Source organism: Saimiri boliviensis, chromosome 1 (assembly GCF_048565385.1).
Source record: "Saimiri boliviensis isolate mSaiBol1 chromosome 1, mSaiBol1.pri, whole genome shotgun sequence".
Taxonomy (NCBI): domain Eukaryota; kingdom Metazoa; phylum Chordata; class Mammalia; order Primates; family Cebidae; genus Saimiri; species Saimiri boliviensis.
Genome location: NC_133449.1, coordinates 23,746,345 through 23,772,499, shown reverse-complemented (window position 1 = coordinate 23,772,499; position 26,155 = coordinate 23,746,345). Strand labels below are relative to the sequence as shown.

The 26,155-nt window shown below is 38.7% G+C and overlaps 1 protein-coding gene and 1 non-coding gene across 8 annotated transcripts in view; both read left to right on the top strand.

The window, feature by feature from the left end:
• Positions 1–26,155, top strand: part of ITSN2 (intersectin 2) — a 167,578-nt gene that overhangs the window by 80,274 nt on the left and 61,149 nt on the right. For 5 of the 7 annotated variants that reach the window (XM_074394697.1, XM_074394687.1, XM_010345774.3 and 2 more), the window contains exons 17-20: positions 581–661; positions 16,244–16,380; positions 20,211–20,347; positions 21,345–21,442. In XM_074394697.1, the coding sequence (XP_074250798.1) occupies positions 581–661; positions 16,244–16,380; positions 20,211–20,347; positions 21,345–21,442 (453 nt within the window). The remainder of the gene's footprint in view (positions 1–580; positions 662–16,243; positions 16,381–20,210; positions 20,348–21,344; positions 21,443–26,155) is intronic. The other 2 variants (XM_074394703.1, XM_074394720.1) reach the window with 1 other exon arrangement.
• On the top strand, positions 18,313–18,432 carry LOC120362260 (small Cajal body-specific RNA 21). The gene has a single exon (XR_005578217.1).

Genomic DNA, 26,155 nt, shown 5'->3' with positions numbered 1-26,155 from the left:
AAAGAAAGGACAACATGGTGGCTTCAGGTAAGGAAGGGGAATTTGAGGTGAACAGTGTTAATAATACGCTTTACACAAGCATATATTCAGTAGAAAAAACTTGATAGAAAACCAAAAATTTGTCATAGCTGGTTAGACAAGCCAGCCAACTTATCTTCCCTATATTATTTCTTTTTTTTAAAAAAAAAAAAAAAAAAAAAAAAAAAAAAAAAAAACCTGTACATAGCTGGGTGCGGTGGCTCACACCTGTAATCCCAGCACTTTGGGAGACCAAGGCGGGCAGATCACAAGGTCAAGAGATCGAGACCATCCTGACCAACATGGTGAAACCCCATCTCCACTAAAAATATAAAAATTAACTGAGCATGGTGGCACGTGCCAGTAGTCCCAGCTACTTGGGAGACTGAGGCAGGAGAATCGCTTGAACCCAGGAGGTGGAGGTTGCCGTGAGCCGAGATTGCGCCACTACACTCCAGCCTGGCAACAGAGCGAATCTCCGTCTCAAAAAAAAAAGAAAAAGAAAAAGAAAGAAAAAATCTGTACATAGTTTAATTGGCTTTTTATCTGCCTTATCTTACAGTGTGGGAATATGGATGACTCTGTTCTTCAGTGCCTTTTGTCTCTGCTAAGCTGTCTCAACAACCTCTTCCTCTTACTTAAGGTTATTTTCTAATATCTAGCTTCTTTTCTTTGAGTTACTTTACTGTTTTATTTTTTTAAAACTATACTATTCTTTGCCTTTATCTGAGTATCTTTGTTTGAAGTAACATATACAATATAAACCTTTCTCTTTCTGCTTGCTTGAATATCCTTCTGCTATCTAACTGCCTGAGTCTAATGCCAGAAATTAGTAAAATTGCCCACAGTGACCTTTCTCAAAAGACGCCCAAGATACTTAGAAATATAGCCTGGTTCCTTAGAAATATAGCGTGGTTCCTTTACAACATCCCTGTGAGTGAGTTGACTGATGAGCTGATTACTAAGTTAATTCAAAGGAAAATGTGAAATTAAATAACTTACCCATATACTGAAAATCATTGTTTAAAATAAAAATAATTTCTGAAATCTAGGACAAGTTTATGTCATATATGTACCAGGCTGCTTCCTAATAGTGTTATAAAGAAAATTTTAAAGAACTAATAATTCAGGGCCAACTTTAGTCAGGCCTAGTTACCAGGCCTCATATTTAAACATGCTTGCACATCAGATAAAAACGTTTAAATTATTTATATAAATAACTAGTTTCCTTTGCCATGTATAACATACAGATTATTTACTATAGTCAATACATTTGTATTTTAATAGACCTTAAAGAAATGTGCTTTATATTTACTGCTTGCTGATCGTAGTAGATTTTGACTACACATTCTACTTAGTACTAAAGTGGATGGTGGCAATAGGGCAGTTGCCTGTATGCATATATATTCCACAGTGAAGACAGAAACATGATAAGTAGAGCTCATTTGTTACCCAAGCAAAGGTAGGGCAAATTGGAAAGATGGTAGCAGCAGAGGAGCCATATTTTAGTCTTTATGGTTATGGCATGAATGACCAGATTATATGATTTTTGGAACTTTTGCTATGGATTGCATAGAAAATAAACTTAAGTTTCTTCGTCTGTAAAATGAAGTTTAATGATGATTTGTGGACTGTTCTCATTTATATGGTCTGATTCTTTCAGTTAGCATTTGATTCTCCACAGGCCAGCACTTATTCTTGTCCCTTGTTTTACTTTCTTCCTTCTGCTTCCTGCCTTCCAGACTTACACTGCTTATTGATACTTTCATCAGAGCAATTTAGGAAACTAAAAGGATAGGAAATCTATATGGTCAGAGGAGTCAGGAGACTGTGTTGTCACAGAAAGCAAGAAAAGAGGTCTTCTGTGGTCACTGGAAAATGATACAGAGTTAATTAGTTAACATAGTACTGGAAAACATCAGTTGGGCACAGTGACTCGGGCCTGTAATCCCAGCACTTTGGGAGGTGAGGTGGGTAGATCACTTGATGTCAGGAGTTCGAGATCAGTCTGACTGACATGGTGAAACCCTGTCTCTACTAAAAGTACCAAAAATTAGCCGAGTGTAGTAGCAGGTGCCTGTAATCCCAGCTACTCAGGAGGCTGAGACAGGAGAATCGTTTGAACTCGGGAGGCGGAGGTTGCAGTGAGCTGAGATCTAGCCATTGCACTCTGGCCTGGTGAACAAGAATGCAGCTCTGTCTTAAAACAAAGAAAGAAACATATCCATTAAATTTGTCAACAAGGAGACTTTTGAAGACCTTGCTAAAAGTGCCATTTCACTTGAGTGATAAGCAGAAGCTGGATTGCGGTGGATCAGGACTGAGTGGGAGTTAAGGAAGGGTTGAGTAGCAACAACTCTTAGAATGAAAAGAGCGTGGGGGTCAAAGGAAAACTTTTTTTTTTTTTTTTTTTTTTTTTTTTTGGTTTAAGAAAGACTTGAAGGAAATAGTAAAGAGAAAAGAAAGGAGGAGGCAGGGGAGAAAAGAGAGAGATTGAGTTTGAATCTAAAGTGGAGGTAATTGATGAAGCAAAGTCCCTGAAGAAGCAGATTAAGACAGAATGGAGAGCACAGATAAAAGGATTATATAAAAAGAATACTTTCAGTGTAACATATGGGGAAAAGATGGATATTAATGTAGTTAAATTTGTTAGTAGAGAGTAGAAAGTTGACAGTGAAATGGGAAAGGTTCCCTTGTCCCCATTGCAGGGCATGTGATGGGGGTGTGGCTCACTTCTTCAGTGCCCTGAGGCTCAAACCTCTAGGGCAGCATACAGATGGGCAGGCTGTGGCACTCTGACCCCACAGCAGTGTCTGAGGGTGAATGAATGTTTACAGCTGAAGCCCCAGTGGGAGTGTGTCACAGGGTCTTCTTTTAGTTTGCCATCTATAGGTGGTTTGTGTTACTCAGCTCAATTAGACCCCCTTCCTTATCATAAGGACAGAGGAATTTCTGTATTCTGGGGTTTCTTGGCTTGGTATACTAGAATAATTGGATCACACATGGGCTTGGAGAATGAGTGCAAGGTTTTATTGAGTAGAAGTAGCTCTCAGCAGATGGAGGAGCCAGAGGGAGATGGTTTTGTCCTGGAGTCGGCCCACAACTTGACACTTCTTTTGACTCTCTGGCCAAAATGGCCTGCTTGCCTTGCCTGCGCCTGTTGACATGCTCTTCCACCAGCGTGCTCTTCCACCAGCGTGCTCTTGACGACCAGCTGCTTGTGTCTTCCGCCGATGTGTTCCTCACAACATTCAGCAGCTTGTGTCTCTGCCTTGCTAGGGTCTTAGGTTTTTATAGGCTCAGGATGGGGGTGTGGCAGGCCAGGGTGGTCTTGGAAGATGCAGCAATTAGGTGTGAAGGCAGGAGTGCCTGTTCTCACCTAGGTCTGTGGGTACAGGCCTGAGGGTGAAGCCCTAGCCAGGGACCCACCTTTCTCTACCCAGTACATCCTGGCCCCCTCCCGTATTGACAGCTTCAAGACTTAAAATCAGAAGTAAGTTGGACCATAAGAAAGAATCTTCCCAGGTAGTGGAGGACATAACATAACTTAGGCCAGAAGAAGAGAGGTGGAGATGCAGGACGTTTCATTGATTTTTTTTTTTTTTTTTTTTTGGAGATGGAAAGATGAGAGAGCTGGAGTCTGACGACTTAATGAGGCAAGGTTTATAACTGGTAGTGAGGAGAATGAATGGAAGATGGGGAAGTTTCAGGAGAAAAGTAGGCATGAAATAGACATCTCAGTGTAGGTATGCAAGTTAAGTAAAGGAAAACCTAAGTGTGATGAGCAATGTTGAATGCCTATTTGAAGTTGGAGGTGATATATTTAAATTGAAAGCAGTATGCCTAGTGGTATGATTTTTCTTCATCAGTGTTTAGCTGTTTAGGTGTAAGCACAGAGAAAGCGGATGAAATAGGTTCATGGGTTCATACAGGTTTGGAGTTTTAATAGACATGCACCCAGAGAGAGGGACAAAAGAGTTACAGATCTTGACAAAAAGCATTGTGAGAACTCTGAAATATGAACTAAACATGAAGGATGTGAAGAGAGGAAGTGATGTTAATAAAGAAAGAGAATGATTGGAGTCAACAGAATGGTCTCAGTGAGGTTGAAAACCTATTGATGGTCGGGCGCGATGGCCCACACCTGTAATCCCTGCACTTTGGGAGGCTGAAGCCGGTCGATCACCTGAGGTCAGGAGTTTGAGATCAGCCTGGCCAACATGATGAAACCCCGTCTCTACTAAAAATACAAAAATTAGCTGTAATCCCAGCTACTCAGGAGGCTGAGTCAGGAGAATCGCTTGAACCCAGGAGGCAGAGGTTGCAGTGAGCCGAGATCATGCCATTGCACTCCAGCCTGGGCAACAAGAGCAAAACTGCATCTCAAACAAAACAAGACAAAACAAAAACCATATTGATATAGATGTACCGGGTATAAAAAACGTTCAGAGGGTAAGAACTTATGCTTAAAGAATAGGATATTTGGTCAATGATAGTTCTGTTTCTGATTATAGTAAGACTCAGGGTGTAATAATAGAAATTATGGATTAAGTAGAGTTAAATAGGTCATTGGTGAAGAGATCAGCCTCAGAGGTGAAGTTTTGATTACATCATCTATGTGGATGTCAAAAACTTAGAGAATAGTGAGGTGAGTGAATGACTAGGTGACTAATAAGATGACAATAAAAAGGAAGGAGAGAATGATATTGCTGGGTGGTAGGAGCCCCAGAAAAGCATGGAGTTGGTAAGAATGAGGGGGAAATAACCAGCTGGAAGTGGCAGTGAAGAATGAAGAAAATACTATAGTTGTCCTCTGACCCTGATGTAAATGGAGTATATGATAATAAACTGAGAGGACTAGTAGGAAAAGTAGTATCCTGAGGGATCAGCCAAGAAAGCAAAGAGGTAAGAAGATTTGTAGCTATGTGAGAGTTTCCTGATCACGTAGAGGAAGTTACAGGAGAGTGAAGAGTTTTGAAGAGAGAATGAGTAGAGGATTGGGTCAGATTAAGGGATAAATAGCACGGTCGAGATAAGAATTCAAGGGATAAGGAATGAGAAGAAAGGCTAGGTCTTTTCAGTAGATGAGATGGAACTGGTCCTGATGGTCTTGGAGGCGGACAGACAGTTCTAATGCTGTGGTCATTTGTGACAGTAGGGCACCTGGGGTGATCGCTCCTGTAGGCTGCTTGTAGTGACAACAAAAAGTAAAATATTTAAAATTATTTATCTTAGAATGTTGTGTTTTACTGGTACCTGCAATATGCATGTACAGAATCAATAATAATTTTTCCTTTTTTGGTCAAGTTACACCAAGACAAAAAAGGCCAGTGGATTCAAAAGTGAGACATTGACAGGCCATTAAGGAAATTCCCGGGCCAGGCGCGGTGGCTCATGCCTGTAATCCCAGCACTTTGGGAGGCTGAGGCGGGTGGATCACGAGGTCAAGAGATCAAGACCATCCTGGTCAACATGGTGAAACCCCGTCTCTACCAAAAATTCAAAAAATTAGCTGGGCATGGTGGCGCATGCCTGTAATCCCAGCTACTCAGGAGGCTGAGGCAGGAGAATTGCCTGAACCCAGGAGGCGGAGGTTGTGGTGAGTCGCAATTGTGCCATTGCACTCCAGCCTGGGTAACGAGAGCGAAACTCCGTCTCAAAAAAAAAGAAAATTCACACATCTGGTTGGGCACAGTGGCTCACACCTATAATCCCAGCACTTTGGGAGGCCAAGGTGGGTGGATCACATGAGGTTAGGAGTTTGAGACCAGCCTGGCCAACACAGTGAAACCTCGTCTCTACTAAAAATACAAAAAATTAGCCAGGCATGATGGTGGGTACCTGTAGTGCCAGCTGCTTGGGAGGCTGAGGCAGGAGAATAGCTTGAATCTGGGAGGCAGAGGTTGCAGTGAGCCAACATTGCACCACTGCACTCCAGCCTGGGTGACAAAGCGAGACTTCGTCTCAAAAAAAAAAAAAAAAAAAAAAAAAAATTCACACATTTTTTAACAGTGAAGTACAATGAAAAATGTACTGGCTTAGGAATCTTAAAAAGTGAGGTCTGGTCTTATGCATGCCACTTGCCAGTTATGTAACTGTTTGTCATTTACCCTCCAAACTTTGTTTTCTTCCTTTTCAAAACAAGCTGACATAACTGCCTGTCTTCTTTGCCCAGAGTCTTACAATTAAATGAGATGGCATATAGATGGAAATGCTTTGTAAACTCTTAGATGTTAGACAAATGTTTTTGTTATTCTTCTTAAGAAAGGGGTTGTCAGAATCTCCAAAATACCTTAATGTGTTGTAAAGTCACCACTGTTGTCTTGAGATAATGATTGGGGAAATGCTTGTCCATAGTGGGAAAGTAGAATCTGTTAATGGTAGAATTGTGATTTCCTTCAAGGAGTTAGGTCTTAACCCTATGCTTCCAAGGATCTGGGGTAATCTACATTAGTAATACTCCTCCAGGTGGCAGGGTGAGGTTTTGATTTATTCAGAGGACAATAAGGCTACTAAATTGGGGAGAAGGAACTGCTAGTGTTTTGGATTACAAATAAAAACTTGAATGGGCAATGTATTAGATGTTAGAGAAAACATTTCCCAAATCTATAATATTATAAAGATTGAGGAAGTATTTCTTTCCTTCTTTCAGAGAATTTCAGGACCGCCTTTTTCTCCAAGGTAGGATATAATAATATAAGGTGTGGCCTTAAGAGCTCCCTGGAGGGATGGGATACAAATATTGGTATCTAAAACAGAGCCTCCTAACCATTTTTATGCCACGGACTTGTCAACAATTTGATGAAGTCCCTGGACCTGTTCTCAAAATAATATTTAAAATTCATAAAATGAAATTTATAGGATAATTTTAAAAATCAATTGAGAGTCATTAAATTTTTTTTTTTTTGAGACGGAGTTTCACTCTTGTTACCCAGGCTGGAGTGCAATGGCGCGATCTCGGCTCACCGCAACCTCCGCCTCCTGGGTTCAGGCAATTCTCCTGACTCAGCCTCCTGAGTAGCTGAGATTACAGGCACGCACCACCATGCCCAGCTAATTTTTTGTATTTTTAGTAGAGACGGAGTTTCACCACTTTGACCAGGATGGTCTCGATCTCTTGACCTTGTGATCCACCCGCCTCGGCCTCCCAAAGTGCTGGGATTACAGGCTTGAGCCACCGCGCCCGGCGCAAGAGTCATTAAATATTTTTAAAAAGAAATTCGTGATATAGTAATACATGTTCTTCTATATTAATGAAATAATAAGATGTAGTATCAGATATAATAATACCATCATTTTGAAGTCAAAATGTATGTGATGTACATACATAATGAGTTATCTAATATACCAAGAAATATCTGATTTCTGTTGGTAAAAAAATATCACAAGTGTAGCTAATAGGACTGGTTTGTTGCTTAGATTTGGAATTGAAGAAAATGCTGTATTTCAGATAGAAGATAGAAGTTAATGAAAGTAAAGATTAATTTTGTTTCTGTCCAAGTTCATGGACCTCTGAATTCTATTAAAAAAATAATAATAAAAACCTTGGAAGTTCTCTGGCCCTCAGAATAAGACATGCTGCTCTCTAGAGTGAAGGCAAGATGATTGGATTTGCTGGTTTTCTTGTCTGTTTCTATCAATTATGGAGATTGATATGATTAAATCTTCTACTTTGATCATGGATTTGTCTTTGCTTCTTTTCATTTCATTATTTTTTTTTCTTTATAGATTTTGAAGCTGTATTACTAAGTGCATACACATTTAGAATTGTTAATAGCTTCCTGGTGGGTGGACCCTTTATCATATGTTCCTCTAGAAATGTATCTTGCCTTAAAGCCTACTTTTTCTTATATTAGTTTACACCAGATTTATTTTTGGTAGCATAGCATGGTATATTTTTTTCCATCCTCTTAAAACCTGTTTGTGTCTTTTCATCCAAATTGTATTTTTTAAATAACATACAGTTGGATCTTTAAAATGAAGTCTATCTTTGTGTTTCTTTTTTTTTTTTTTTTTTTTTGAGACGGAGTTTCGCTCTTGTTACCCAGGCTGGAGTGCAATGGCGCAATCTCGGCTCCCCGCAACCTCCGCCTCCTGGGTTCAGGCAATTCTCCTGCCTCAGCCTCCTGAGTAGCTGGGATTACAGGCACGTGCCACCATGCCCAGCTAATTTTTTGTATTTTTAGTAGACACGGGGTTTCACCGTGTTGACCAGGATGGTCTCGATCTCCTGACCTCATGATCCACCCGCCTTGGCCTCCCAAAGTGCTGGGATTACAGGCTTGAGCCACCGCGCCCGGCCTATCTTTGTGTTTCAAATTGGAATATTTAGTCTGTTTATCTTTAGTGTAATTACAGACATTTGAAATTTAATCTACCAATTTTTCTTTTTTTCTTTTTTTTTTTTTTTGAGATGGAATCTTGCTCTGTTGCCAGCCTGGAGTGCAGTGGTGCATTCTCGGCTTACTTCAACTTCCGTATCCTGGGTTTAAGTGATTCTCCTGCCTCAGCCTCCTGAGTAGCTGGGACTACAGACACGCACCACCATGCCCAGCTAATTTTTGTATTTTTAGTAGAGATGGGGTTTCACCATGTTGGCCAGGATGGTCTTGATCTCTTGACCTAGTGATCCACCCACCTTGGCCTCCCAAAGTGCTGAGCCAGTTTGGGAGGCATGAGCCACCACACCCAGCCTAATCTACCATTTTTCTCTGTTATCTGTCTCACCTGTTTTATGTTCCTTTCTCTTTCCTTTCTTGTCACTTTTTGATTTTTTTTTTTAAATGGAGTCTCACTCTGCACCCGGGCTGGAGTTCACTGGTGCTCTTTCAGCTAGGTTCAAGTGATTCTCCTGTCCCAGCCTGCCAAGTAGCTGGGACTACAGGCACGAGCCACAACACCCTGCTAATTTTTTGAGTTTTTAGTAGAGAGGGGTTTCCCCATGTTGGCCAGGCTGATCTTGAACTCCTGACTTTAGGTGATTCACCCACCTCGGCCTCCCAAAGTGCTGGGATTACAGGCATGAGCCACTATGCCTGGCCCATGTATTTTGTTTGTTCGTTTGTCTTTGTTTTGTTTTTAAGATGGAATCTTGCTCTTGTCACCCAGGCTGGAGTACAATGGTGCGATCTTGACTCACTGCAACCTCTGCTTCCCAGGTTTAAGTGATTCTCCTGCCTCAGCCTCCCAAGTAGCTGGGATTACAGGTGCCTGACACCACACCCAGATAATTTTTGTATTTTTTGTAGAGGTGGGGTTTCACCATGTTCACCAGGCTGGTCTCGAACTCCAGACCTCAGGTGATCCACCCACCTCCACCTCCCGAAGTGCAGGGATTTCAGGCATGAGCCACTGTGGCTGGCCTGATCGTGTATGTTTTTTTAAACTCAATTTTTTTTCTTCTTTGTTGGCTTCTTATACCTTCTTTTACTTTTCTGTTGGTGGGCATGCTAGAAATTACGATATGCAGCCTTGGTTTATTTAAGTCTAATATAGATTAGTAATTTTACTACTTACCAAATACTGCAGAGACGTTGGATACTTTAACTCCATGTATTGCCATATGCCTCTTACATTTGTGCTATTCATGTCATATATTTTAAACTCTGTAATCCATTATTAACGTTTCATTCTGTCAGTGTTCATTTAGATGTACCCATGTATTTATTTATCAAGATTTCCATTGATCCTTATTCCTTCCTGTATGTCCATGCTTCATCTGGGAGTTTTTCCATCTGCCTGAAGAATGTCCGTTAGTGTTTAGTGTATTTCCTTTAAAGCCGGTATTAGTGATGAGTTCTTCCTATTTTTGTTTTTCTGAAAATGTCTTTATTGCACTTTTATTTTTGAAGAGTATTTTCAGTGGTTATAGAATTATAGAATGATTTCCTCTCTGTACTTTGAACATGTCATTGCATTGTTTTTTGACTTTCATGTTTTCATATTATGAAATCAGCTGTCATCTTTAAGGTAATTTAACCTTTTTTTCCTCTGGCTGCTTTTGAGCATCTTTTTATCTCTTTCAGTAGTTTTACTATGATGTGCCAAGGGCTCTTCTTGGCTCTACTTGAATCTGTAACTTGATGTTACTGGTTACTTGGTAAAGTTCTTGGCTGATATCTATTCAAACATTGCTTCTCGGCATTTGTTTTTCTCCTCTCCTTCTGGGACTCAGTACAGATATGTCAGACCTTTTCACTCTGTTTGGTGTACACCTTGTGTTCTGTTCTGTGTTTTCTGTCCTTTTGTATCTCTGTGCTTCAGTCTAGATATTTTCACTTTGAGTTCAATATTTCTCCCTTTAGTTATGACTAGTCTGCTTTTAAACTCATCTCTTGAGTTCTTAATTTCTGTTCTGTTTTTTAGTTCTTGAGTTTTCATTTTATTCCTTTTTATAGCTTCTAGCTCTTTGCTAAAATTCTCTATCTTGTTATCTGATATCTTGAACATTTTGATCACTTTTGTTTTAAAGTTCTTATCTGGTAATTATTATCTGTACAACCGTTTCTAGTGTATGTTTTTTCTCTTACTTATTGATCATATGGTTTTGACTTCTGGCATACTCAGTAATTTTTTTATTATAGACTTTTTGCATGAAAAATTAAAGAGATATTTTGACACTCCAAATGAGATTTTTCTCTAGAGAGAATTTCCTTTTGCTTCTGGCAAGCAGTGTGGGGCAGACTGCTCTATTTCTTGTTCACCCCTAATCCTTGTGGCCTTAGGTCTAAAAACCTAGAGTGTTACCAGGACCCTTCTTCCTGAATTCCAGCCTCTTAACACAGCTGGAAACTCTGCTCTGCTTCTTATGCCCTCAGCCATGATTTACCAGTGGGCAAATGCATACAAGGAGATGTGGTACTGAATGTCACTATTACCTCTCTTGAACTTCCCTTCTCTCCAGCCTCTTGACTTTCCTAGGCCTCACTGCCTTGATAGCACTCCAATACCTATAAACAAGGGGTTTTCACATTTTTTCAGCTTTTGTAATTCTTGGCAGGAGGGCTGTTCTAAGAAATTAGTTTACCGTCACTAGGGCGGAGATTCCAGTTACTAGATTTTTTCTGTTCTGTATCTGCCCAAGGAGGAAGCCCCATTTCAAAGATTCAAGGCTTCAAATCAAACCTCCTTAGAAGATTACTGAAAATAGGAGTTATGGTTTGAATTCTTGCTCAGCAAGGGATTCTGTAGCATTCTATCCTCATTATCTTAGCATATATATTTTTTGTTTTTTCTGTAACTGAACATGGGGAAATAATCCCATGGAGAATCATCAGTCCTATATCTTTTCATTGGGATTTCATCATTCTGGCCTTACTTTCTAGTTCTCAGTTACTCTGAACATTTCTTATAAAACTGAGTTTTAAGATGGCTCGTTGAATTCAGGAGCCATATGGAGGGAGGTGATCTCTCTTGTTTTTTGGTTTTGTTTTCTTTTTTTTTTAGCAGGCTCTGAGAGAATGGTCACACTGAGGTTACTGGTTAGTCTTCTCACTGAGACTAATGTTGCCTGCTGTTTGCTTATTTAAAATGCTGCTTTATCCTTCTTGCCTGTTAGTCACCTCCTATTAGAGTAGAAATGAAATACTATTTGTTTTAAATTCATTTGAATCACTTAATTTTTTTTCTAGCTAATAAAGATATTTTAATAATTTAGTTATTTAATCTGATTTAAGTGAAAGTTAACAGATTTGTAGAATCCGTGGTATAGGATTGAACGGCATCATGGAGATAGTTCAAAACTGCATGACTTCAGGCAAGTCACTTAATCTTCTGAGCCTCAGTAATAGTCATAATATCTATTTTACAGGATTGTTGTAAAGGTCAAATGTAGGCGTTCTATGTAAAAATACTTTAGAGTGCTACAAAGATGTTCAATTTGAAGTTAAGTAACTTGCCCAAGATCACTCAAGCTAGTAAGTAGAAGAGCTGAAATTCAACCCAAGTAGTGAGGGTAATAACCTTAAATGGTTATATTAGGGGAAAAAAGGATGAAAATATATAAGCTAGCCGGGCGCGGTGGCTCAAGCCTGTAATCCCAGCACTTTGGGAGGCCGAGGCGGGTGGATCACGAGGTCGAGAGATCGAGACCATCCTGGTCAACATGGTGAAACCCCGTCTCTACTAAAAATACAAAAAATTAGCTGGGCGTGGTGGTGCGTGCCTGTAATCCCAGCTACTCAGGAGACTGAGGCAGGAGAATTGCCTGAACCCAGGAGGCGGAGGTTGCGGTGAGCTGAGATCGCGCCATTGCACTCCAGCCTGGGTAACAAGAGCGAAACTCCGTCTCAAAAAAAAAAAAAAAAAAAAGAAGAAAATGTATAAGCTAAATGTTCAACTTAAGATAGGAAAAAGATAGCATATTAAACCAAAGAAAGTGAGGGAAATTAGTGAAACAGACATTTAATACGGAGTATCAAGAAAGCCAACGTTTGATTCTTTTAAAGATTAATAAAATTAACAAACCTTTGGCAAAACTGATTTTAAAAAGAAAGCACAAATAAGAACTAGTGTAAAGGCGATATAACTATTTTACAAATGTTAAAAGATGATAATTTGACAAAATTTTGCACACAAATATAAAAACTTAAATGAACAAGTTAGTTTTCCAAACTGACTAAAAAATGTCTAGATAGTTCTGTTGTCATTAAGCATTTTAATGCTGTAGTTTAAAATCTTCCCTAAAAGAGAATCCAAACCCAGAGTTTTTACTGAAGCAGCAAGTAATTCCACTGTTAGACAACTGTTTCAAAATACAGAAAAAGAGGGAATACTTCCTGCTTATTATGTGAAGCTATCATGAGCATTTCAAAACCTGATAAGAACAGTATCAGAAAGGATAATTATAGGCCAATTTAACAAAGAGGCAAAAAAATCGAAGCAATACTAAAAAGCTGAATGCAGAAATGTATGCACACACACACACATACATATACACACACACACATGTATGTGTATATACACACACACGTGTAAAAACATAACGCATCATGACCAACTTGGATTTGCCTCAACCATACAAAGGTGATTTAATATACAGAAAAGTGTAATGTAATTTACTATATAAACAGACTAAAGGACAAAAATATTATGCTTTTATTAGATACGGGAAAGGTATCTGATAAAATTTAATATCCATTCATGAATTTAAAAGTAAAACTTATTGGCAAACTAGTAATAGAAGTTCCTTAACGTGAAAGAGATAATCTGTCATTCTATTAAGATTGCAAACAACTTGGTCGGGTGCAGTGGCTCCCTCTTTGGGAGGCTGTTTGCCTGAGCTCAGGAGTTCACGACCAGCCTGAGGCAGGAGAATTGCTTGAATCCAGGAGGCAGAGGTTACAGGGAGCTGAGATCATCCCATTGCACTCCAGCCTGGATGACAGAGGGAGACTCCATATTTAAAAAAAAAAAAAAAAAAAAAAAATTGAGAACAATTCTTAATGAATTCTGATTGGTTTATTTTTTTCTCGCTTAACTATTATGTGTAACAAGGACCTCCTGGAAGTAGTGACTTAACCCAGAATAGGTCTAAGGTTAGGAATTTTTAGATCACTGTAATCAGAGAGAAGAAATACTTGGCAAGCTTTGTGGTGCTCTTCAAATCTTACTAATTTGCATAGACTGTTGTTTATGCATTTTTCACTTGTCCAATAAATACTTATTAAATATCCATATTGTACTAGGCTCTCTGTTGGCTGGAGATACCTTGATGAAAGACAGTCCTATTGTCAAGAAACTCACTGTAGTGGAGGAGGCAGTCATAACAGTTGGAAGACACTATGATAGAGGAATATACAGATGGCACGAGGAAGCTCATTAACTCTGACACTGGAGGGAATGTGGTTAGTAAGGAATTAGAGCACTGTCTTAAAGGACAAGTTGGAGGGCTGAGCCGGCAGCCTTGTTGAGATCAGACATTAATTTGGTTCCTTTTTACTCTCCTTTTAAAACTTAGTACTCTACTCATTTATGTCTTTATCCAATAATAATAGCTAATGTCTATTGAGAACCTATGTGCTCTGCACTATAATAAGCACATTATATGTATTAACTCATCCTCACAGCAACTCTGTGAGGCATGTATCATAACAAGCTTGCCCAACCCACAGCCCGCAGGCCACATGTGGCCCAGGACAGCTTTGAATGCAGCCCCACACAAATTTGTGAACTTGCTTAAAACATTATGAGATTTTTTTTGCAATTTTATGTATGTATGTATGTATGTATGTATGTATGTATGTATAGCTCATCAGCTATTGTTAGTGTATTTTACATGTGGCACAAGGCAATTCTTTACATATGGGTCAGGGAAGCCAAAAGATTGGGCACTCTTACACTGTGATTAACCTCATTTTACTGATGAGGAAACTATAAAATAACTTTCCTAAGGTTATACAGCTAGTATACAGAGCTTGAGTCAAGCCTTGTTAGTCTTATTTCAATCCCATGCTCTTTATCACTAAACCACCTTGCTTCTCCATAGATTGTAACCACTCTATTCTTCTGCTTTTCAACAGAATTTAGAGAAAGGTACAACAAATAAAACCCTAGAAGCTGAGAGCTGTGGAAGATTTGCTATAAAAGCAGTATTTGCATTATTATTTGCATTATTAAGTTGTAAATGTTTTGCTTAGGCATGTTGGACATAGTCTCTGGACACCATGCTGTACTCAGATTGAATCTACCATTTTAATCAAGTGAAAGGTTTACCTATAAAATAGTTATCTCTGAAAAGAAATGGAGTTTGGAGTTTTGTTATTGTGTATAGGTTGATACCAAAAAAACATTTTTTACCAGAACATTCTGCCCAAATATTGTCTAGCTCCTGCTTTTGCCAGGAAGTTTCTTTTGATTATTCTAAGTTTCTCACCCCCATTTTTTTCCTCCAGCCTCCTTTTTCTACTCTCTTATTCAGGATTCTGTAGATTCCAAATGAAAGAAATCTAGTTAAAAATGGTTAAGCTAATGAGTGGTTATTAGAAGAATCCTAAGACTACCAGCTGAATCCATGGAAGGGCTGCTGGACAGGGGCAGTTCCTAGGTCTCCAAGCCATGATATTGAACATTCAGTTTCTGTAGTGTAGGTTCTGTCCACGTCAGTCTCTAATCTTTACTTCCTTTTTTTCCTGAGTTGATTTTATTCCTATCTCCAGGTCTTATTTGATTGTGAGGCAGCTCCAGTTTTACTTTATCCCAGTTTAATGAGCTCAAGAAAGAAAGGTTTCTTTCTCCCCACTTCAGTGTATCTGAATCCCAGGAAAGTGTTCTGGGCTGGCCTGGATGATGCTTATGTCCTTTGAACCAGTCATTTCTGAGCAGGGAAGTAGGGTGCTGTAATTGTTTAGGTCAGGAATAAACAGCCTGAGTGGGAGTAAGAGGAGCTCTGAGTTTGGCAGACCTTTTAAAACCACGTAAGATGTTGAGGGGAAGGCAGAAAGATCAGTTTCCCAGAGGAAGGCAGGGTGCTGTTAGAAGAAAAAGAAAAGAGAAAAGAAAATGCTAAGCAGATAATCACAAGTTTCTACCAAGGAATTTACCTCTGCCCTGCATGTTGGCACTTGCCTCTACATTGAGATTATGAATTCTTTAAAGGCAAAGTCTGTAGAGTTGGGGGTCAGCCTTGTATTGGATCCCCTTGGAATCCTTTGTAGCACTTAGCATAGAACTAGGTGCTCAATAAGCAGTTGTTTACTTCAATTCCTGTTTGGAATACTTTTTATTATTTTGGCTCATTGTAGTCATGATTTTAGGCAGATATCTTTTCCATTTTTAGTTTTGAACTGAATTATTTAATAATTTGGTGATTAGTTCAAGATCATATTGGATAAAAATAACTTGGTTAAACTACATATGTCAGAAACATGGCCGAACAAAATTTTTCTTCACATGTTATAACAAGCAAATTATTCCCCCATATTTTTAATGGATTGCTTTTTTTAATTGAAAATGGTGTACCAAATCAAAGCATTGGCTTGTTAAAGATTCTGTGTTCCGTAGAAATGAACTGATGCAAAACTAGATTATTTTAATGTGCTTATCTCAGGAGCTATATGATTTAAATACTTATTCAGAGTTTTTAAAATCTAGTTATTTTGTAAAACTTTAAATCTTTTAAATTTAGTGTAACTTGCTTTAGGATTTTTATCTTTTAATGCAAATGCCGTATTAATGCATATGACAAACAAATCATTCACATATTGACTTATTTTCTTTTTCTCCTTAGGAACTGAGAGAAACCTATAACACACAGCAGTTAGCCCTTGAACAACTTTTTAAGATCAAACGTGACAAGTTGAAGGAAATTGAAAGAAAGAGATTAGAGCTAATACAGAAAAAGAAACTAGAAGATGAGTCTGCAAGGTAATTAAGCTGATATATTAATTCTACTATATTGCCACTAGAATTGTAATTTTGTTGCTCATATCTTTATGAAAATTTAAGGGAAATAAAAGAATTATCCTAATCAGATTCTAGATTTCATAAGTTCAGTTCTTTTAGGGGCCAAGTTTGCAGTAACTGATTTTATGTTCCACTAGTGAAAAATAGCAGACTTTGGAGTCAAACCTGTATTAGAATTCTTGCTCTGCCACTTACTACCTGGGTGACCTTGGTTATTTTATCTTTCTGAACCTCAGTTACTCCATCTGAAAAAAGAGACAGTAATGCATGTCTCATAGATAATTGTGAGTATTAAATAAAATAATGTAGCTGGAACTAGGCCTGGTGACATGTACCTGTAGTCCCAAGCTATGTGGGAGGCTGAGGCGGGAGAATCACTTGAGCCCAAGAGTTTGAGGTCAGCCTAGGCAACACAGCAAGACCTTGCCTCTAAGTTCAAAAATAAAATAATGTAGCTAAAGAGCTAAATATAATTTCTTGGACACAGTAAACACTCATTAATTCCACCTTTCCTTAGTAAATCTATTAGTTTCCCAAAAGATTATAAAAACAGAATATTTAATTGTATATAGTAATACTGAATGTAGAATGCCACATTGATGCATTTCTCTTTTTATCACTGAGATATATTAATTACCTTCATTTATAATAAGAAGACATTTATTGTATCTGAAGCCTAGAATTATTCATTTAGAGACTTTGCATGATATTTTTCTACCATTAAGATTCTTTTTCTAATACATTCCTCTCTTTCTTCTAAGTTCTCTAGTGTCAGAAATTAGTACAGTTAACAAACATGGATGAACCAGTATTTCTTTGCATTGGTAAAGATTAGATGAGTAATTTTTATGAAAAGGCAAGAAAGACATACTACCATTTAGTAGGCCTCTATTCTTAATGGTTTCAAAGTAGCCACCTCCAACACATTTTTTTGAGTGGATATTGTTGGCTGTGATGCTTATAGACCTTTGATTACCCCTTGCCCCTGAGTTTCTCATAATTCTAATAGAGGATTCAGACAGTTAAATAACTATAGTATTGTTTACTCCTAGACCCCTGTTTGTTTATTTTGAGGCAGGGCCCACACACTGTCACCCAGGCTGGAATGCAGTGGCATGATCAGGGATCATTGCAGCCTCAACCTCCTGGGCTTAAGCAATCCTCCCGCCTAAGCCCCCGCCTAGTAGCTAGGAATATATGCATGTACCACCACTCCTAAGTAAATTTTTAAAAAATTTTAATAGAGATGAGATCTTGCTGTGTTGCCCAGGGAGTTTCAAACTCCTGGGCTCAAGTGATCTGCCCGCCTAGGTCTTCCAAAGTGCTGGAATTATAGGCGTGAACCACTGTCTGGCAATCTAGACCCCTATTTTTGTGGCCTTTTAACGAGATAGTAGAATAATATGAAAGTAGAGGAAGTAAAGTTCACATGAAGTAGGCTCTTATTTACTGCTTAACTTGTGCCACTTAATTACATAAGGGAACTGTGCAGTGGTTACACAGCTAATCCTTATGTCCGAACTTTCTATTGACATACGCACTTACCTTAACCCTTCTTCATCATGTTCACAATTCCTTTCAGGCCAAAAATTATACTAATTACACACATTTAATTTCATTCCTCATCCTCACATATTATATTAGGTAGTAGAGAAGATAAAGAGAGCAAAAGTACATGTAGGACCTACTCAGTCTGAAGCTGGGTCTTAGTACCACATCTTGATTTGATTGGCTATTTGCCCGGGTATGTTCCCTTCTTTTCCCCAAGCTATTGGTAATAGGTTTTCGCAGTGTAGGTGTGGCCTCTTTGCTGTCTGCCCGGCTTCTGTGGCATCTTGTGGCACTGGACAAGTTTCTCATTTACTCGTTCTTGCATAAAGTTTACCAGAATTCTGGCATGGTTTCCTGCAGGGCGAGCTCAGCCTACTCTACCAAGCCTAGAGTAGAAGGGCCTGGCATCCTTTCCTTAAATTAAGCAAGGAGCCTTACCCAGGTTGTCCTAGTCTCATATTTACATGACCACGATAACCTGGCAGGAGGAGTTGGTGGAAAGAAGGAAGAGCTTAAAAAATATATAGAAAAGTTTAATTTAATGAGCCCTCTGCTTTTTTTGTTGTGCTGAATATGTGCTAAGTACTCTGATAGTGATATTTATAATGCTATGAAAATTCAAATGAAAGCTAACTGGGTATTACTTACGAGGCTTGGAAAAGTGTCAGGGAAAGTCACAGAGGAACTGAGAAAGGGGGTATTAGTTGACATTAAGTGAGGACTGCAAGAGAAGCATTTTCCTCAAAGGAGAACCAGAAGTCAGTCATGAAAGTTGCTGGATGAAGCAGTCTATGACATGATAGAGGATGAAGGAGGTCTGGATAGTGTTGGAAGGAATCTAGTAATGGGCTCCTGAACCAACAGTAACAGTTGGGGGAGAAGGTAAAAGCATTGATGACTAAGGGGCTACAATATTTTGAATTATTCAGGATTTTCAGATTCCTTCAGGAATTAAGGAATAGAGATGCGGAATTATGCCAGGGTTCCCACTTTGGTCGGGTATATATGCTGACAGATCTTAAGAATGTGTCTTGCCATACTCTTCACTGCCCTGATAGTGATGAGGCTTGGAGATGGTGCTAAATTTAATGGTGGCACCTCAGTAATCTCTGTACTTTGGGAGGCTTAGGCAAGCAGGTTACTTGAGGTCAGGAGTTTGAGACCAGCCTGGCCAACATGGTAAAACCTCATGTCTACAAAAAATTAAAAAAAAAAAAAAAAAATGAGCTGGGTGTAGGGGCACACACAATAGATTTGCCTCTGAGTGAGGTCATGAAAATACATCCAAGGGAGAACTATAAGATGCATTAGTTCTAATACTAAAATAATTGATCACAGATCATCTTGACTGGCTAGAAACCAAACTATAGCTGTGTTAGATTTCATTGAAATATTTACCAAAGCATGTGGACCTAGAGAGGAGAAATGCTGTATTGTCTAAGCAAATGAAAAAGACTTTTTGAAGTAATAATATAAAAAGTAGAATGGGTGCAGTGGCTCATCCCTGTAATCCCAGCACTTTGGAGGCCAACACGGAAAGATTACTTGAGGCCAGGAGTTCCAGACCAGACTGGGCAACACAGTGAGACCCTGTCTCTATAAAAAAAGAAATTAAAAAAATTGGCTAGGTATAGTGGCGTGTGCCTGTAGTGCTAGCTACTTTGGAGGCTGAGGCAGGAGGATCACTTGAGCCCAGGAGATCGAGGCTGCAGTGATGCCTGGGCAATAGAGAAAGACCCTCTCTTGTTTAAAAAAAAAAAAAAAAAAAAGTAGGTTGTCTTTCCAGAAGCATTTCCTATTTCCATGCAACAATGACTAAACCCCTAAAACAGAGATTAGATAGTACAGTGGGAATAAAAGCTGGAAGGTTCTTGTGAAGTATCTGGAGAGAAAGGAAGGAAACTTAGATATGATTTTTAGATTTATTTGCTGAATGGTTCCATTTCAACCTTTTCTTTTTCTCTTGAGTTTGGAGGTTGGTTAGCAGGAGGGAATATGAGGATGTGAGAAGTTATCAGTCATACACCCGAGTACATCTACTAATCAATCCAAATCTTCCAAAGCTTTTCTTGATTGATTGGTTTTCTTTCACCTATGATCTCAACTGTTTCTCCCCACCCCTATACTAATACTTCATTGCTAGTTCTTCAGCTTGACAGGCACCAGATCTTATAGTATGATTTTATTTAGTGTAAAAAATTTCTAGGATGTTATGCAAACTCTTTTTCTTTTATGTAAAGGAAAGCAAAGCAAGGAAAAGAAAACTTATGGAAAGAAAGTCTTAGAAAGGAGGAAGAAGAAAAACAGAAGCGACTCCAGGAAGAAAAAACGCAAGAAAAAATTCAAGAAGAGGAACGAAAAGCTGAGGAGAAACAACGTAAGGGCAAGGATAAAAACAATAGATTTGAGACAGTAGAACAAAAGCAACTAGAAAAAAAATGACCCGATGAGAGACAAAAAAAGGGAAGAAAATGAAAACAAAGATACTAATTGTAGAGTCAGAAAAAACCTTTTTATAAATTAAACTTGGATGAAAAGCATGTAGGCTTATTAAGACAGACTGAGGGTAGATATCTTAACACAGGAGAAAAGAAGATAGTTACTGCTGACTGTGAAAAGACCCTAACATAGTTTTCATAATTGAAGTAAAATAATTTTAAATATTGTATTCAACTCTAAGTTACTTATTTTAATGAAACAACAGTAAAATTTTGATACACCTCAGTCCATGTCTATAATACTTTTAGTATTATTGTATATCTTTTAGGTATATAAACCCTTGAATCCATATTAATGGCACAATGTGTTGAAATTTTACAGATTAAAGCATTTATTCTAAAGATGAACCAAGTAAAAAATTTTAATCTTATCCAATTCAGTATATTTGTGACCTCCTCTACTGTTTTCCTGTTAGAACCGTACTCGTAGATCTGTAGATTTTTCTCCAGCCATCCCGGTTTACTTGCTGATCTTCTCTTTTGAGAACCCCTTTTTGTCCTTTTCTTCCCTGCTATGTTCTGACCTCCACAGGTCTAACCAAGCCTCTCTTTGCTTGGTCTCCTACTTTGTGCCCCTCAGCCTGGCTCCCACTCCTGCACTTCCCTGTGTATCGCTATGTGTGTACTTCATCCTGCAAGTCATCTCTTTGTTTTGCTGCCTCCTACCTTACTTAAGATGATCATCCTTGTTTGTTTTTTTATTAGATGACTAGTCAAGATACTGAAATCCTATCAAGTCTGTATCAAGTGGATTTTCATTGTACTATTTGGTGCTCAATTTCTTCTTTTAGATTTTAGGAGCTCTTTATTGAGTCATAACAAAGATATGTATGTACACATGTAAGTAGCAAATAATTACAACTGTCTTCTCTTTAGGTGAGACAGCTAGTGTTTTGGTGAATTATAGAGCATTATACCCCTTTGAAGCAAGGAACCATGATGAGATGAGTTTTAATTCTGGGGATATAATTCAGGTAGGAAATGAAGTCTTTTTTTAATCATGAATAAGCTGAATACATTGTAATATATTAGTTTCTATAGTAATGTTGACTATAATTTCATGTATTTACCTTTGTAAAATACTTCTTAAATATTACCTCATTTGGCCCTTGCAACATACATCAGAGCTGCATAGGACAGTTACTATTACTACCAAGTTCTAGCCAAGGAAGCTTAAACTCTCACAAGTTGTAACTGTCAGCGTTGCGACAGTTACCAGAATGGGATACAGGTGTTTGTTTTTTGTTGTCCAAATTCATTGTCCTTTCTACTATGGCACATGGCAACTGTTAAAAGAATTGAAGGAGTTAGATTCCACAGCCCTAACTGGACACAGGTAATTTGTTTCTTGGGACAGAAGTTTTTATTATATTATCATAATCCATATAAAATAGATGAATGAGAGAAGATCCCAGGAATAGTGTTTGATAGAGCCAGTATGACATAATGGAAAGAGTACAGGCTTTAGAAGCACACAAACTTGGATTTTAGTCTCTGCTTCTGTTTTCTTCTAGTTAAAGTAATATTAACCAGGGTAGCCAGCACCTGTTTTCCCCTCTCCCCCTGCACTGTCACTAGTTGGTGTATTTTATCAGTTAAGTGGCAAATGTTTAATGATACTGGGGAAGAAAATTTACCAAAACTCTAGCACTCAAGATAATCCCCAAACACACATTCCGCATTCCTGCTGTTGCCATTGCCACTATTAGTACCGGAGCTGTACCTGAGCTGCAGTAGAAGCTCATTCTAAACCAGCCCAAGTCCATTGTCTGCTGTCCCTACCATTCCTCCTCTCCTTGCTGTGGATGATGAGATAATGTCTGTGGATAAAGAGATATAGACTATCTCTGGACATGTTTGGTCAAGAGTTCACTTCTATTTTTGTTTTTTTTTTCTTATTTATTTCTTCAAATATTTTTTGAGGGCTATGTTAGTCTAGGGATTTAGTGAATAAGACATTGTCTCTGCTCTTAACAAGCTTGTAGTTAATGAAAAAGTATGACAACTTAAAGCAGTAGAAAAAGGAAGGTAAAGGCAAAGGTTGCAGACTGCTACCAGCTTTAGCACAGACCTCTCCCATGGTCAGAGAGCCATTGTGGTGGCAGTGACAACAGGAACGTAAAGTTAGCTGTGTGTCTTGGGTGCTTGTGTACTCTGACATAAAGAATTAGTCATGAGTTACTACTATCAGTCATGAGTTGCCAGATTGAAAAAATTGGTTGATGATGGTATCATTTCCTAAGAGAGGAAAAAACACAGAGGGAAAATAAAATGTAAGTGGGAATTATGAGTTTAGGTTTATATGAGTTTCAGATGTCCAGGCAGTAATAGTTGGATCTCCAGAGGTACCTGGAGAGATGTCAGGCAGCAGTCTGGGCTGAGGATGTAAATCTGGATATCGTCAGTATAATATGATGGTAATGGAACACAGGAGAGAAGTGGAGGTCATCCCGGGAGTAGTAACGTGAGAGAGAAGAGGATTGGAGAAACATGTACACCGAAGGAATTATTAGAGGAAGTGGAACCTTAAAAGAAGTGACTAGAGGTAGGGAAAAAACCAGGAGTTTAGTGTCAGGGAACTTTGAGAAGAGTGATCTGCAACTGAAATAAGACAAGGACTAAAAAAATAAGACATTATTAGATTAGCAATAGCACAGGTATTGTTAACCTTAAGGACAGCAGTGTCAGATAAATGGACCAATAGAGCAAGAAGCCAGATTTCATGAGTTGGAATAAATTGGAAGAGAGGAAGAGGAGACAGTGAATTTATAAACTCTTTGGAAGAGCTTGGCTTTGAAAGGGAGAAGGAGAGAAGGTAGTAAATAATGAGGAATGTGGGTTGAGGGAAGTTCTTTTTTTTTTTAAGTTGGCTGAAGTCTGAGCAAGTTTAAATAATGATAGGAAGGATTTGCAGAAGAAACAAGCTAATGATAATGGAAAGAGAATAAATAACAGAGAGAGATTGTTTTTCTCATTAAAGTATAATTCACATATAGCAAAGTATACAACCATAAGTGTACAGCTCAAATAATTTGTACACATCTATGTATCTGTGAAGCCCCACTCAAATCAGTGTATAGGACACACAGCATCAGGAAGGCACTTCATGTTCCTTGTCAGACCTCCCTGTTCTGACTAATATTTGGAAATCAGGAAGATTCTTGAAAAGGCTAGAAGGGCTGGAATCTGGAGCACTGAAAGAGTGGTAGACGGGTTGGATACCTTTTCCTTTGTGATTAGAGAGGGCAGGAGGAAAGGATGGGAGGGATTATAAATAAATTTTTCTGAAGTAGAAGATGAGGTCAGGTCTGAGGGTGTCCATATTCCTCGTAAGATGAGAGGCAAGTTCTGATCAACTTAATGGATGAGGGTAGTAAAGGAGATTTCCCTGAAAGTGAAAACGATCAGAAATTCCACTGAGTGTTGGCCACATTTTGATAACAAACTGAAATGTTTTTCTAGCCTTCCAATCTGTTAATGCTATTTTGCTAGCATTAATTAATAAGTAATTAAGAAGAAGTAATAAGTAGTTTTGCTAGGCCTGTGAGAATATATGTAAAATGTTCAGTTTAACTGAGTATATAAGTTGACAACTAAAAATTAATTACGACTATAAATGACAGGTGCGAAATATATTAAAATTGACCTCTTAAAAACAACTTGATCTAACTCTAAAGAATAAATGAATGGATTTTTCTTCTTGATTAGGTTGAAACCACTAGAAAAAAGTATTATAGAATTTAATACTTGTAAAAGTTTGTGGCCAGGTGCAGATGCACACCTGTAATCCCAGCGCTTTGAGAGGCCAAGTCAGGAGTAACACGTAAGCACAGGAGTTGGAGACCAGTATGGACAACATAGGAAGACCCTGTTTCTATAAAAAGTAAAAAAAAAAAAAAAAAAAAAAAAAAAGCAGGTTTGGTGGTATGCACCTGTAGTCCCACCTGCTCGGGAGACTGAGGTGTCAGGATCACTTCAGCCCAGGAGGTCAAGGCTACAGTGACCTGTGATCATGCCACTGTACTCTAGACTGGGTGACAGAGTAAGACTCTGTCTCAAAAGTCAGCTAGCCAGCCAAGTCAGTCAGTGAAGGAAGGGAGGTAGAAAGGAAAGTAGGAAGGGCATGTAAGTAAATGTGGTAAATGTGTGTGTGTGTGTGTGTGTGTGTGTGTGTGTGTGTGTGTGTGTGTCTGTACATATGTGTATATATATGTGTGTGTGTATACATATATGTACATATTTAGCCAATACCCATAGCTTACAGTGATTCCTTACCTTGAGACCATACATTTTATACACACACACATACACACACACACACACACACACACACACAGTTCTGGGATACATGGGCAGAATGTGCAGGTTTGTTACATAGTTATACACGTGTGATGGTAGTTTGCTGTACCCATCATCTCGTCATCTCCATTTGGTATTTCTCCTAATGCTATTCCTCCCTTAACCCCCCACTCCCCAACAGGCCTTGGTGTGTGTTGTTCTCTTCCCTGTGTCCATGTGTTCTCATTGTTCAGCTCCCACTTAGGAGTGAGAACATGTGGTGTTTGGTTTTCCGTTTCTGTGTGTGTTTGCTGAGAATGATGGTTTCCAGCTTCATCCATGTCCAAGACCATACATTTAAATCAGGTGTAGTGCTGAACATTCTGTAGCACTGAAATACTTTAGTTTGTGTAATTCCTCAGGTTTTATTTTATTCTTGTCTGCATTGGTTTTTTTCTTTTTTTCTGAGACGGAATTTTGCTCTTGTTGCCCAGGCTGGAGTGCAATGGCGTGATCTCAGCTCGCTGCCTCTGCCTCCCAGATTCAAGCAATTTTCCTGTCTCAGCTCCTGAGTAGCTGGGTTTACAGATGCCTGCCACTACACCCAGCTAATTTTTTGTATTTTTAGTAGAGACGGGGTTTCACCGTGTTGGCCAGGCTGGTCTTGAACTCCTGACCTTAGGTGATCCACCTGTCTTGGCCTCCCAAAGTGCTGGGATTACAGGCTTGAGCCACTGCGCCCAGCCTCTTGTCTGTATTTTTATTGCTCTGGCTTATCTATCTGTCTATCTGTCTATCTGTCTATTTATTTATTTTTGAGACTGAGGCTCGATCTGTTACTCAGACTGGAGTGCAGTGACGTGATCATGGCTCACTGCAGCCTCGACCACCTGAGCTCACGCTGTCCTCCTCCCACCTCAACCTCTTGAGTAGTGGAGACTACAAGCACACACCGCCATACCGGGCTAATTTTTCTTTTTTTTAAGAGATGGAGTCTCACTACGTTGCGTAGGCTTGTTTCAAACTCCTGACCAAGTGCTGTGATTACAGGCATGAACCACCATGCCTGGCAGGCTTAGCTATTTTAAAGTACTCTTAAACTAGATTTACAGAATAATATTTCATATGTGTTTCCTTTCATTCTAACTACATTAGAAACACCATTTTATGGTAGTTACATTACTGTGACACTGTATTGTGTAACCATAGCAGCTCTGGTTTAGGAATATTCTAAATATTTCATTCATAATATAAACAGCCAGACATACAACATTAAAATGGGAATTATTTGCCATAAACATAAATGAAGTTGCCCTAATAATAAATCCATTTATTATTAATTAAGCTTTAAGTGTGTTGTTAATCAAATTTAGAATAGTCCATTCAAGTTAACATTTATTGAGTTTCTA